The sequence below is a fragment of the Apostichopus japonicus genome, chromosome 17, assembly GCF_037975245.1.
Source record: "Apostichopus japonicus isolate 1M-3 chromosome 17, ASM3797524v1, whole genome shotgun sequence".
In the NCBI taxonomy this organism is placed as follows: domain Eukaryota; kingdom Metazoa; phylum Echinodermata; class Holothuroidea; order Aspidochirotida; family Stichopodidae; genus Apostichopus; species Apostichopus japonicus.
Genome location: NC_092577.1, coordinates 22,214,553 through 22,229,635, shown reverse-complemented (window position 1 = coordinate 22,229,635; position 15,083 = coordinate 22,214,553). Strand labels below are relative to the sequence as shown.

Genomic DNA, 15,083 nt, shown 5'->3' with positions numbered 1-15,083 from the left:
CTGGTTTGAGGCAGTTTCCAATCACCTCTGGTGGTCATCTCACACCTGTAATGGTGATGGCGAACTACTTGACGACTCGGACGATGATATGTCGTCTAGAGCGCGCTTGAAACTAACGGAATCGTCGTCGGCGTAGTTTGACCCCATTGCCCTCTCACGGCCCATACAATTTCAGTTGCCACTTTGAACGTGAATGGCATGTAGGATCATCGCAAGCGCAGTCGCATTTCCGGTATTGTAAGTCAATGGAGGTCGACTGCGTTTGCCTGCAAGAAACACACATTTTGGGCTTATGAGTGGGGTGGTGGGCTGCATGCTTCGTTTGGTCCGTCTTTATCCTGTGGCACTGTCATCCTTCTGTCACCTCGTCAGGCGGGTTGTGCCACTAGGGTGGAGACGGATCACGAGGGCCGATTGGTTTACATTCTATTCAAGTATCCACAGGGTAACATCTCCCTTTGCACAGTGTATGCTCCCAATCGGCCTTCTGCTAGACAAGATTTTTAACACGCTGCCTTCCTTTGTTCCTGTTAGTGCACCACGTGTGATGGTCGGAGACTAACTGTGTCCCAGACTCGGGTTTTGACAGACTCGGGGCTTCTGTGTCTGCTAGTCCTGACGCTGGGGTCACAGAATTGGACAGGTTTACTTCGGCAGACCTTTTAGCCGATGTCTGCAGTTTTTGCCTTCCATTTTCCCGATCGGGCGGGGCCTATGGAAGCTTAACTATCAGATAATTGGCGAGGAAGAGATCCGCTAAGGTTTCGAAAGAAGGTACAAAGGATGGCAAACCTTGAAGCCGGCCTTTGCCTCTACATCCCAATGGTGGGATGATGTCAAGTTGCGCATCAAACGTTACGCAATTCAGTATTGCGTGACCCGCGCACGGTGTCGGAGAGAAAAAATCTCGAAGCTGTGCGCGGAGGTGAAGTTTGACGTCCCTTCGGCTGTCATCGCTTTGCAGACTTATCTCGATGAAGAGTACCACGGTGCCCGCGTCAGGACCCGTGTCGAAGCGGTGGAAGCTGATGAGCGCCCTTCACTGAGGTTTTACCAGTCCGTTGGCTCATCGCGTCCCATCTGTACGGTCCCAAGGCATTGTCCGCGTATATAAAGATTATTATTCGAGTTTGTTTACGCGTGGCAATGTCGGCACAGGGCGATTTTTGAGGGGAATCTCAAAAACTGTTCCCCACGAGGTCAATGATATTTGGGGGGGGGGGGCGGAATAACCAATGTCGAGCTTTGAAAGGCGCTTCCGAAGATGAAGAATTGCAAGTCCCCGGGTTCGGACGGAGTTCTACCGAACCTTCTGGGCAATAATAGGACCCGACATTACAGCCGTCTTCGAAGACGTCTTCCAAAACGGACTGTTAAACCAAAGTCAACGTCTGGCCATGATTACTTTGCTGCCCAAGTCTGGGGACCCCTTGGATCCTCATAACAAGCGTCCGATCACCTTGTTAAATGTGGACTACAAGTTCCTGGCTAAGGCTTTGTGCAACCGCCTTGCACTGGCTATGCCGCATCTTGTGGGTGATCTCCAGACTTGTGCAGTCAATGGTCATTGCATCCAGCAGAATTTGTGGTTGATGCGCGACTTCACCGACTTTGTTATTGAATGTGATCTGCCATGTGCATTGGTCTCCCTTGACCAGCAGAACGCCTTTCACATGGTGGATCGCGGTTTTTTAATTAATGTATTGGAGACGTTTAAGTTAAAGATGCACCCAAATTTTCGTAAATGGATTTCTGTTTTGTATCAGGAAAGTTTCACTTCTGTTATCGTAAATGGGTTTTGTTCGGAGGTTTTTTAACGTGGAGAGGGGGGTGCGCCAAGGATGCCCTCTGTCAAAACATAAAGCAATGATGTTTTGTTTAGCGAGTCCCTCTCTCGTCTTTTGAAAATGGACTCGAGACTTGTTCCATTCGTTGTGCCAGGGGGTGCCAAAGTGAAAAGCGTTCAATATGCAGATGACGTCACGTGTGTTGTTTCGAGTCTGGGCTCCTTTCGTGCCCTCTCGCATGATGTTTCATCTTTGAGAGTGCTACCGGGCGAAATTGAATCCGGAAAAGACAGGGCCTTCGCCTTGGTAGCTGGAGATACAGAGATTCTGATCGTGGTTGGATCAGAATATCAAAATTAATGGTGTATTGCTCGGCTTCGATGCACCTTCTGATGTCACCTGGAACGAGAGGGCTGAGGTATTTGAGAGCAGGCTCAAAACATTTGGCACTTTCGATCTTGGGGAAAGTCACCGTTATTAATCGTTTTGTTTCGCCCATCTTGCGGAACCCGGGCTCGGTGTATGCAATTCCGCGTCGCGTCCTGGTGCGGTTGGAGAGAGCGATATTTTCATTTACGTGGTCGGGTGGTACAGAGCTTGTCAAAAGGGCGGTGATGTACCAAAAACTGGAGAAGGGGGGGGGCGGTTAGGGGTGGTTCATCTGGGAAGTAAATTTAGCTTTTTGTTATTTAAGCAATTGTTTGTAGAGGTAACTGACCCAGGGTTGCCTTGTTCATATTTTGTACGTTTTTGGGGCGGGTTGCACCTGCGGCGCTGTTTAGCAACAGAGAACCGCATAGTAGTACTCCAAGCAGGGTGGTGCGTGTCATTTGCTCCGCTCTCATTGAGGTTCCCCCTGTTGACCTGTCACGGACGGCCCTCGATCACAGTTCCTTGCGGGATAGGGCCTTGAATGCAATTTTTGCACAGGGACGTCATTCTGACGAAGTATGGCGTTCGGTGCATTCAAGGCTGAATGTTTGCAGGCTCCGTGATCTTTCCTGGAGAATTGCACACTATGCCTTGGTGACCAACCTAAAAAGGTATCAGGAAGCCACTTAGGACTTATTGGGGAACTTTGAGGTGTGATCGACCGTGGATAGACACTGCCGCAAACCCGTTATTATATGGGAGTTACGAGTGCCATGTAAGACTGATTACATTGAGTCAACTATATAATAGGGTAACTTGAGGGAAAACAGACCAGATGTGAATACCGACTCATTGAGAGATTTTGTACGATTTTGCACCCTTCATAAACACAACGTCAATTGTGCGAAGAACACACGCTAAGTCGGGTCACAAGTCATCTGAGGTATTTAGGTCGTTCTTTTCGAACCTGTACTCCAGGGCTGCTATTAGCGAGGATCTCCAGGAAGACTGGTTGTCTGGTATAGACAAGCCCCCCCCCCCCCCCCTTCATAAACACATATCAATTCTGCGAACAACACATGCTAAGTCGGATCACTAGTCATCTGAGGTCAACCAATAACACTAATAACTAAAACAACAACAATAACAACCAATAACACCAATAATGAAGGCGTGAAACCATCATTCCCACACCAACCGGACGAAGGGACACTCCAGCAAAAGGTGTTGCATAGTCCTGATGGCTTTACAGCCCACACAGGGACAAATCCCATAACCTAATCGCCACCTTACTAGGCGAAAATGGTTAGTGATGAGGACCCCATGTGCAATCCTCCTCTATATATATCCTCTATCCTCCTCTATAATAACTAGTGACTTACAACACACAGAACACCACACATCTGGAGGGGGCCACGTTAAGCAGAACATCTGGCCCACCCTCCTCTTTGATTCTACAAAGTGAGTCACCTTGGCCGGTTATTGCAAAAGGATCCGGGCCAGTAGTGGCGAAAAAGAAAACCATCCCAGAACCTAACAAAAAAGGCAAACGAGGGATTCTCAAACGCAAGAAGAACCTTTCAAAAGGAGAAAGCGCAGTTAAGATGGTAGGTGGACCAAACCATGCCCACCCGCTCAAGGGGGTCTTTTACAGAACGGTCCTTTGAGAAGGTTTGGTTTGCACTTTCCCCAAATGAAATAAAAAATGATCCTCTCCAATCGCACCAAGGAATAATCTGGTGCAGCGATCACCGTACCAGGATACCAAAGGAGAGGAAAAATAAAACGATTGACAACTGTAACCTTCCCAGGGAGGGAGAGTCACCTCCGATTGAATGTGTCAAGCCTTGCCTCCACCTGATCAGCCTTCTCGGCCCAAGTGGTGGCCTCCGGGGCACAATAACCTAGCCAGATGCCGATTACCCTGATCATGACATCTGACCAAGTAGCATCGAACGGGTTCAGTTCGAACGGGTAGAGTTCAGTTCAGTTCTCGTGGAGTGCGGACGTGTTTTCGGCTGCTCTCCACTTTTCGTTGACCACACCTTTGTGTTTTTACGTTGGCCTTTCCTTAGTTTGCAGTTTGTGTAGTTTGTGTGTTTTGGGTTTGCTTCGTTTTGGTTTTTGTATAGGTGCGTGGCTTTGCCACACCCCAAGCTGTCATGGCGGCTCGCCGTGACAGCAAAATCGTATTTTTTCGGGGGAGGCTAAGGTCGTCCCCGGACAAGTTTTTTCAGTTTTGCGTTCTGTTGGTTTAAAAGTCCCTTGAGAGGTTGACGCGCTTCAGCGTAAACCTCTCCGGGGTATGAATTGTTCTGATGTTCGTTTTACCTCGGAGGCTGCCCGCGTCCGAGGCGTCTATGTGTTGGAGGGAGTCGAGGGACTGAAGGTCACACCGTACGACAGTTCGGTGTGGGTGACAGTCCTCCATCTCCCTCTGGACATGTCTGAACAGATTGTTGTGCGGACACTGGGGCGTTTTGGGAAAGTAACCGGCTACGAGGAGCCGGAATTCCTTGAATGTAAGGGTGTAAAGACCGGGACCAGACGAGTTAGATTACAACTCAAGTCCGATATCCCCTCTACCTTGTGGGCTAATGGGCACAGGGCCCACGTTGCATACCCGGGCCAGCCTCGCACTTGTTGGAGGTGTGGGCTGGAAGGGCATGAGGCCAGGTTGTGCCCGAACAAGCGGTGTAGCCGCTGTTTACAGGTTTGGCATACCCTGGCCGAGTGTAAAGGGGATATCGTATGTAACTCGTGTGGGAAAACGGGCCATCTCGCTCGTTTATGCCCAGACCGCTCATACGCCGCGAGAGTGGCTACGGGCGTGGTTGAAGCGGTCCCCGTCCCGGCCTTTCAAATCGTATCACCTGATGCTCCTCTCATCGCCCCAGTGTCCGACACTAGCGCCCCGGTGGAGGTGTTCCACCTCGTCCCTGGAGGAAGTTGCCGCTCCGGCCGAGACTGCCAGCCTGCCCACTAAGGCGGAGCAGGACAAAACGGCGGAGATGGTATTAGCGGAGTGGCATGCGGAGCAGGATGCCGCTTGTACTGGTTCACCGGTAGCTACGCCCGCTATCGGTGACACTAGTCGGCCCTCGAGTCAACCGGCCCAAGAGACATTAAGTGGCCCAGATTCGGACTCGCCAATGGAGGACTGTGCTTCCGCCTTAGTAGTTGTGGCTAAGGAGTCCTCCGATTGGTTTGATGAGACAAAACACGCCACTGATCTCATTGACTCGAGCGGCCCTTCCACCCTGCCCGCAGTCGCCTCCACTATACCGGACACGATGGTCGCTAGTGGACCTCCTGTTCCTTGTGACGAGGAGCTAAGAGGTCTGCTAGGTCGTAGGAAAAGGGGAAACACCGCTAAGGGCCTGAAAAGAGCCGTATTGGGAAAACATCGCAGGTTATGACACCAGACACCTTATCCCTCGTCACCCTTAATGTGAATGGGATGAGGGGTACCCCAAAAAGGCGACGGATTTTACAGTTCTGCAAGTTGCTCCAAGTGGATGTGGTCCTTTTGCAAGAGACCCACATATCTTGTGAGAGTGATGTTCATCTTTGGTCCTTGGAGTGGGGAGGAGGCCTTTATGCCTCCTTTGGATCAGGGGCATCTTGCGGGACTGTAATTTTGGTGTCCCCAAAACTGTGTCATTGTGTGGGAAAAGTGGAGAAAGACCATGAAGGTCGGGTGGTGTGCATACACTTAAGGCTCACGCGGGGTGAGTTGGTGGTTTGCAATGTGTATGCCCCCAACCGGCCAGCATGTAGGAAAAATTTCTTCACGGTGTTGCCATCCTTTGTACCGGGTAAGGCAAATTGTATCCTTGGGGGGGACTTTAACTGTGTCCCTCACTCTGCGTTAGATAGACGTTCGAGGAAAGAGTCCCCCAATTGTACCACCGGCATGATTGAGCTAGGCTTGTTTGTCAAGCACCGAGATCTTGTGGATGTTTGGAGGTCCCAAAATCCCCAGGTGGTTACTTGTACGTGGCATAAACCAGATGGAACAGTTTCATCCAGACTCGACAGGTTTTATGCCCCGCGCAAGTTTCCTCGATCTCGGTGCTCGATTATTTCATGTCCTTTATCTGATCATGACGCTGTTGTTTTGCGCTTGCAGCTGCCGGAGTCCTTTCATGTGGAGAAGGGACTTTGGCGGCTGAACACGGAAATTGTTAAAGAGCAAAACTTCAAGGAGCAATTTGTCGAGAAGTACAGAGGATGGCAGTCCCTCAAGCCTGCTTTTCCCAATGCGTTAGTCTGGTGGGACGAGGTCAAGTCCCTCATCAAGCAGTTCGCAATAAGGTATTGTGTTGAGAGAGCTCACCAACGGAGATCCATTCCTTGTGCAATAGAGCAAGGGATGGTTCATCGTCTGATCTGCATGCACTCGGAGTGTTTCTCGATGAGAAACTGCACGGAGCCCGAGTGCGTGCCAGAATCCAGTTTGTTGAAGCGGACGAGAAGCCCACTATTCGTTTTTACCGGGACGACACCAAGTCTGTGGTTGACCGCAGAATAAGGGCAGTGTGTCATCCTGGTGGGGTCGTCGTGGAGAGCCCGCAGGCAGTCCTAGGGGTATTTGGGTCGTTCTTTTCGAACCTGTACTCCAGGGCTGCTGTTAGCGAGGATCTCCAGGAGGACTTGCTGTCTGGTATAGACAAGGCCCCCCCTGAGAGTAAAAATGATAGCTTGGGCTCCAATCTCTCCGTTGGTGAGCTCTGGACAGCGGTAGCAGCGATGAAGAAGGGAAAGTCCCCCGGTCCCGATGGCCTCCCGGCAGAGTTCTATAGGACCTTCTGGGAGGTCCTCGGTGGGGACTTGAGAGATGTGTTCGCTACCGCTTTCCAGTTGAATTACATGAGCCAAACACAGCGGGTTGGAAATATTGTTCTCCTCCCAAAGTCAGGAGACCCTTTGGACCCTAGAAATAGGCGTCCAATAACGCTGTTAAATGTGGACTACAAAATCCTGGCCAAAGCATTAGGAAATCGCTTATCGGACGTGATGCCGGATATTGTAGGTCCTCTCCAGACTTGTGCGAGGCAAGTGTATTCAACATAAACTCGATGAAGTCCCTCATCAAGTTCGTGATTTGCCATGTGCACTGGTCTCACTGGACCAGGAAAAGGCCTTTGACATGGTAGATCACGACTTCCTGTTCAGAACCTTACAGTCCTTCGGATTGAACTCCGTATACATTCGTTGGGTCTCGTTACTATACAAGGACGTCACAAGCATTGTCACTGTTAACGGATTAACTTCTGGTCCCTTCCCGGTTCGAAGAGGAGTCCGTCAGGGTTGTCCCCTCTCCCCGTTGTTGTATGTTCTCTTCAGCGAAACGCTTAGTACCTCGCTGGACAGATGCTTTGGATTTCGACCCTTCAACGTACCGGGTGGGGCTAGAGTTAAATGCGTGCAGTATGCCGATGACGTCACTTGTATTGTGTCGGACCTCGCCTCCTTGAAGCCTTTATCGAAGGTTTTGACCACCTTCCAAGAGGCTACTGGTGCCAGACTGAACAAGTCCAAGACCAAAGGGCTGCGATTGGGAGGTTGGCGCGGCCAATCTCTCCCGTTCGATGCTACTTGGTCAGATGTCATGATCAAGGTAAATGGCATCTGGCTAGGTTATGGTGCCCCGGAGGCCACCACTTGGGCCGAGAAGGCTGATCAGGTGGAGGCAAGGCTCGACACATTCAGTCACAGGTGGCTCTCCCTCCCTGGGAAGGTTACAGTTGTAAATAGGTTTATTGTTCCTCTCCTTTGGTATCCTGGTACGGTGATCGCCGCACCGGATCATGCCTTGGTGCGACTGGAGAGGATCATTTCATTTGGGGAAAGCGCAAACCAAACCTTGCGAAAAGGACCGTTCTGTATAAGACCCCCTTGAGCGGTGGGCTTGGTTTTGTCCACCTACCATCTAAACTGCGCTTTCTCCTCTTGAAAGGTGTTTTTGTTGCTTTTGAAAATCCTTCGTTTCCCTTTGCTTTTTTTGTTAGGTACTGGGGTGGGTTTCTTTTTCGACACCACTGGCCCGGATCCTTTTCCAATAACCGGCCAAAGGCGACACGCCCTTCTGGGGTCTATACTCAGATTGGTGACTCTCTTCGTAGAATCAAAGAAGAGGGTGGGCCACATGTTCTGCTGAACGTGGCCCCCTCTGTGTTATACCCATCATTGTTTCGTTCAATGCTCGCGCCTGTGTGCCCGTCGGCTTGCTGGACCGCCATCTCTCCAGATGTGTGGCGGTCTGTGTGTTGCAAGTCACTAGATAGCCGTCTCAGGGACTTGGCGTGGAGGATTGCACATGGGGTCCTCATCACTAACCATTTTCGCCTAGTCAGGTGGCGATTAGGTGATGGGATTTGTCCCCGTGTGGGCTGTAAAGCCATCGAGACTATGCAACACCTTTTGCTGGAGTGTCCCTTTGTCCGGTTGGTGTGGGATTGGTTTCACGCCTTCGTTATTGGTGTTATTGGTCGCACACAGTGGGCCATTAGTAGTGATTTTGTTTTGTATGGTTTGTTGCCCCCCGTGTGCCCAACCTGGGTTAGGGATCTGCTGTTGTTGTTTGCCGCTGTCATCAGGAGACACATCTGGAACAGCAGATGCCGCCTAGTTTTCGACGGGGACGTCTGGAGGGCAGAGGATGTTGTCCCCCTCGTGCAGAGTGACATCAAGTTGCGCATGGAGGCGGACCATGCACGGCTTCCCGACACTGCCTTTCGTAGACGCTGGCGCAAGCCCGTCGTCTACTATCGGGACGGCGTACCCCGGATGAAATTTTGAGTTAATTGGTAGGTGTGGGGGCTGTGTGGTCGTTACATATTATAGGTTGGTTTAATTTTTCTCTTTGTGGTTTGGGGTTGGCTTTTTGGGGCCTGTTTGTAGTGTTTTATTTCTTTTGCTTCTGTTGGCCTTTAGGTCCGTGCCCTTTTCGCGTCACGTTAAACGCTGCGTTAGTGGGAGATTGATGGGTTTCAGTTGTTGCTTTACAGACTGGGTTTGTTTTTGGTTTTGTTGACCTTTGGTCCGTGTCCGTTTCTTAGCACGTAAAAAGCACAAGCAGCCAACCTTAAAATTACCTATTACCTATAAAGTTCCAACATAAAATACAAGCTTTGGCCAATGTTGGCCCATTGTAACAACAGCATATTGGACTAACATTGATTTAACGTTGGCCCATTGTTATGACGTGTTGGGCCAACCGTTATACTACAAGCAGCCAACCTCAAAATTACATTTTACCAATAAAGCTCCAACATTAAATACAACCTTTGAACAATTTTGGCCCAATATGTTGGCCCATTGTAACAACAACGTTTGAGCTTAACGTTGGTCTAACATTGGCCCATTGTGATAACAATGTGTTGGGTTAACGCTGTTGTAATGTTGACCCATTGTTAGGACAACGTTTTGGGCCAACCGTAAAACTACGAGCACCCAATCTTCAAAATATATTTTACCAATAAAGTTCCAACCTAAAATACCAATGTTGGCCCAACATAATTGTGCTATCTGGGACATTACATCTATTCCGCCAAACATGTTTTTTTCACAATACAGCAAACAAAAATAATGCGGTGCAACACAGCAACCGAACAAACTGGAGGGTGTACCCCATATCAAATAAAGCCCTGCCCTACCGACCATGAACGGTCTCCCGTAACACGGTCGGTCCAGGTCTGGAACCACTCCCATAAGTTTACTACAAAGCAACAATGCCAAAAAACATGAGCGGTACTCTCTAAGCTGTCACAGCCGGTCCTTGGGCACAGTCCATCACCCAATCGCCAATGATATCTTTTTAGGTTGGTCACCAAGGCACTGTGTGCAATTCTCCATGCAAGATCACGGAGCCTGCAACCATTCAGCCTTGAATGCACGGAACGCCATACTTCGGCAGAATGACGTCCCTGGACAAAAATTGCATTCAAGGCCCTATCCCGCAACGAACTGTGAACGAGGGCCGGCTGTGACAGGTCAACAGGGGGCAACTCAATCAGAGCGGAGCAAATGACACGCACCACCCTGTTTGGAGTACTACTATGCGGTTCTCCGCAACGTATGTTGACTGTATCCTTTCAGTACGCCTAATCTATGTCAAACCGAAATGCGTACTCGCATGTTTGAATGTATCACAGATTATGCAAAATTCACTACTGTTCTCGGTAAAAAAATAACCTTTAAACTGGCCTAACACGGTACCAGCACAACACTGAAGTACGTCAATGTGGGAGATGCACGCAAGGTACGTGCAAAATGCGATCTGCTTTGAAAAGAAATGAAACTGACCAGAGCACGCTTCGATATTTCGGCTACATTTCTGTCAAACGAACCATTGGATTCGTAATCTATGTTGAAACGAGTTATGCTATAGTCCAAAATATGGTCATCTATTTTTACTTATTGGGCTCAGTACGTCAACTGACTGTAAACAGTTCAACACAAGTGAATATGCTAAAACTGTAGTAATGTTTCACCAAACATGCAGATATAGATATATATATATAAGCATGTATTCAATATTCGGTTACAAAAGTGTGACATCGATGCTCAAAAATGAAAAGCATTGGATTGTTATTAGGGCACTTTTATTTCAAAGTTGAATACATAGAGAAAAACATCAGCAATTATGGACATAAAATTTTGGACCATTTACTCTTACTAGGTGAAATGTTAACGCGTGTGACTCGGTGTCCTAAAAGTATTGGAATTTCAATTTTCTGAAGACTTACATAAGAATCAAAGATGATGAAAGCAAGAGATTGAAGCAAGAACAAATAATAAGAAATTGTCATTTCTGTAGTACCCTCTTCAATTTGAATAAACATGAAAAAAAATAGGACACCATAACATACGTTAACAACACAATGTACTACATATACAATAATGAAAAAAAGAAAAGTTTGCCAAAGACAGGATTTAAATAGCATATTGAAAGGCACAATGAAGGTGTTTGCCCTCACAAAAGTTACTCAATGACACAATAAACTGTCCCTAAATATAATAAAAAGCTGTCATGGACCTTGTTACGTATGTGATGGTGGACACCAAAATACAAATTAGACGATGCTCTGAAGTAATATCATCACACTGATGTTATGTTGGACACCAAACTGTAATGAGAACATGCTCTGAAGTCATATCACCACACTGCTGTTATCATGGACCCAAACTACCACCATGACACTACTGTTATGATGGACACTGAACTATGTTGAAAAGATGCTCTGAAGTACTGCCATCTCACTGCTGTTATTATGGACACTGAACTATCATTACAAGATGCTCTGAAGTACTACCGTCACACTGCTTGTTATGATGGACACCAAATTCTTTCGAAAAGATGCTCTATATTGCTACTCTGAAGTACTAAAGTATTACAGATACAAGTCAAACGTAAACCAGAATGTTAAATGACTTAGTGATTCCATGCCGAATATGAAAAGGGACTTTGGATTTTGCAACATCCCATATTGCTGACCAGAAATGACCAGAGGTGCAGTGGTATTGAAATATTGATTAATGCATGCCTTTACATATAAGGATGAAGTTCAAACCATATTTCACTTCCTAAGTGATCATATTTATTCATATTTACTTCTAATTGATTCAAGGAATCTTAACATCTATGAAAAACAATAGCGATCAAATACTTGCCAAGGGCTACATATATAAAAATTTTAGAATTTACCAACTTCACTTCTTGAGATATGGCATTTAAAACGATTTTAGACAACTCTGTCGAACTCAAATGACCTTTGAAAAACAATAGGGATCATCTACTCACTAAGATAGAGTGTTTATGAGCCGAGGCATCACACACAAGGAATCACAAATAGTTTCCTCAGGTTTGACATCAAATAGAACATATAAAAAGGATCAACAATGAATAACATGGGAGAAAAATGGCTTTAAGTAACTCCAAAAGGGATGAGAACAGAATTTGGTTCAATGTTTAACTGCACAATAGTTTGAAATTTACTCGGTGAAACTTGAAATATGATTTTCCTTATTTAAATTGATATGGTTCTACTCGAAGATGGTTTTCGATGATGGTTAAATGTGACTTCTTAAAGCGAAACTGTTCCCTTTTGTTGGCGAGATCAGGAAAATCTATCTGGCATACCACATTTTCACGGGGTTCCCAAGAAACATCTCTTTGGGCTGGCCAATTGTAAAGGTTGTCACCGCATCTTTTCATAAAATTGACATGGATGTCGTCTTCAGATTCTTGAAGTACCTAAAGTATTGAACAAGAAAGGAGCACAAGTTACATTTATATGAGAACGTAATGGTTTCTTACAAAGAGATCATGGTAGTCCCTGTTTATAGAGTATAATTTTACACAAAGTTGTTTTAACCGGCAAAGAGATTTTGTTTTCACATCGTTTTCAACAATTACTGTTAATACTCCCTTTCACACAACATATAGTTGCTAACCAAAATATTTCCTTTTTCAAACTTATTGGATAGGCAGACTACATTTCACTTGAAGTTTACAGCTGGTAGTTGAAAAGTACCCTTTTTCTTACCTCTGCCAAGTACACATTACATGACTGTTTCCCATACAGTTTAACCGCAACAAAACTGCCTTTCGCATAGGTATAGGTAGGCTTGGTTTGACCATTGGCTTCACTGCTGTGAAATAAAAAGAAGAGACAGGAAACCTACAGTAAGTACAGTTACAGTGTGGTTGTATCATCACTTGATGGTACAGAAGGTATACTTCAAAGAATCAAACTTATATGTTTATTCACTTTTACTAACCTTGTTGCATCAGCTTCTTGACCATCTGCCATTTCCAGACTCAAACCAGATTTCAGGGCATAATTACTTCTCTTTCCAACAAAGGTGGCATCCTTACAATTGACATACTTTCCACTAGTACATTCTGAACAAAAACAGCTTCTTTCACATGCAGTAACAACACTAGGTGCTATCCCGATAAAACAATGTAGGGCTCTAGTTTGGGGAATCGGCTTCAGGTCATTGTTACGAACCATCCTAAAATCTGTTACAACTTCTCCTTGCCTCACAAAGAAGAAGGTTCTCTTTGCATGTGAATGTTCTTGGACATCTCTGGGAAGTGACAAGAAATTCTGACCATACTTGAATAGATCATGGGCATCACGGATAATGACTTGTCTACCTTTGACAGCCACTGCAGCACATTTCTTCAGAACCCCAATCTCTCCATCACATGGGCCCTTGCCATGCCGGCTACCAAAGAAATGTTTTTCGACAGGAAATCCGTAATCTTTAACTCCATATGAGGCATCATTGAAAGAGCTTTTGTTCTTGTATTGAGAACCAGCTCCATCAGAAAAATGAATCTCTCTATTAATTTGCACTCCTTGACGAGAAATGTGTTCATTCGCTAGGGTTACAAAGTGATGCACAGCCTTATGGTCATGAGATCTATCATCAGAAATAAATACCATAGACTCTCGTGTTACTTCTGAGCACTGATCATCTGGGCAATGATAATAGGCCACTATGGGATGTATAGTAGCTTGTTGGTAAGACCAGTGAGCAGATTGAGCTTCATCTTGGAAATGGCAGTTGTAATTCTGGCCATAATCCATGCAAAATAAAACCCATGAATGAGGGAGATTATTTCTCAATTTGTCAAACTGCATTGCTTGCCATTTAGCGTTGACAAGGTGTTTAGAAAATGGATCAAGCTTTTCTTTGAGGACATCAGTGAGGTCAGACAGAGAGGCTTTTTTCATTAACAGTCCCATTCTTTTCCCCTTTTCCTTCATTTCTAATTCCCAAGACTTCCATTCAACTGGGGCATGTCCATGAGCAGCAAGAAGAGAAGCTACGTGGGTGTCCATTCTACCAATGCCGCACTTTTCACAGGTCCTGTCAATACATTCTTTCCTCGGAACATTGTTCACGTAGTTGCATAGCGTCAGATCAGATGCTGCGTACTTGTCATGAATGATAGCACCTTTATGTCCATAGTGGAGAGCATTCTTATTGAAAGTTTCAAGAAGGAATGAAATGTTTACACAATACTCACAGAGACATTGCATAAGCTGAGTCTTTGAAATTGGTTTTGTCTTGGCAGGCCTTAGCTTGTGGAAATGGCTGAAGGAAATGCGAAATCCCGGGTTCTCTCTCTTGAAAATCGTGAATGCCTGTGCAGTTGTACATTCCATTACTCTTAATGGTGTCTTGCCACGAACTGGCATTTCACGAGAAATATCTCCACGATTGTAGAAATCTGTGGCCACTTTGGCTTTTGTTGTAGAAAATGCATCGGTCCTGTGCTTTCTTAAGTTCTGAAAGTGTGGAAAATGTGGCTTCTTCAAATAGTTCCAACTGAACCCCAGCTGTTTGTGAGCAGTCCGCTTGTTTACTTTATTCTTGATTGCCGTGGTTACATGTAGGAGATGACGAAGTTGCGAGTCCCGTTTGGTGCGAGTCTTCTTTAGCTCTTGGACCACAGACTTCACAGAATTTTCTGCTAGAAAGTCGAGCCTCTTCTTTTGTGATGGGCTTAGCACTAACCTTTGCTTTAATGCAGTCTTCTTCCTTGGGGTGGCATTTTTCACAAAAGCACTAACCACTTCTGCAAACTTTTCTGGATCTTTTGGCAAAATGCGTAAAGATCGTGACACAGCTTTCCTCTTAGCAGTAGATGAGGTAAATCCATTGGTTGCTGGAACTGTCAAACTTCCAACTGGTGTAAGTGCTGCCTTCGTGGCTGCATACTTAGCCCTGCGTTTTTCGTTCATTCTCCTTTTAGCTTGGGAAGACATTTGTGCTCTTTGCTTTTTCTTTGATAGGCACCACTTCTCTTTCTGCATCTGTCGCTCAGCCCTTGTGACCTTTTTCTTAGTTGCTTTAGTCGTGTTCTTTCCTTCACCTTTCTTCCTTTCTCTATACCTTCTT

The 15,083-nt window shown here is 46.3% G+C and overlaps 1 protein-coding gene across 1 annotated transcript; it reads right to left on the bottom strand.

The window, feature by feature from the left end:
• Positions 1-11,422: 11,422 nt before the first annotated feature.
• Positions 11,423-15,083, bottom strand: LOC139954786 (uncharacterized). Its single transcript, XM_071954718.1, has 3 exons — positions 12,948-15,083; positions 12,713-12,818; positions 11,423-12,420 (listed from the first exon to the last, which is right to left on the bottom strand). The coding sequence occupies exons 1-3, from the start codon at positions 14,996-14,998 to the stop codon at positions 12,190-12,192; spliced, it is 2,388 nt and encodes a 795-aa protein (XP_071810819.1). The 5' UTR covers positions 14,999-15,083; the 3' UTR covers positions 11,423-12,189.

Bases quoted from the DNA above. Each gene is read 5' to 3' on its own strand.
- LOC139954786 (XM_071954718.1), bottom strand. From the start codon at position 14,998: ATGCAGAAAGAGAAGTGGTGCCTATCAAAGAAAAAGCAAAGAGCACAA. The intron at 12,819-12,947 runs GTTAGTAAAAGT...TTTATTTCACAG, and splicing joins CAAGAAGCTGATGCAACAAG to CAGTGAAGCCAATGGTCAAA. The intron at 12,421-12,712 runs GTAAGAAAAAGG...TCAATACTTTAG, and splicing joins GTAATGTGTACTTGGCAGAG to GTACTTCAAGAATCTGAAGA.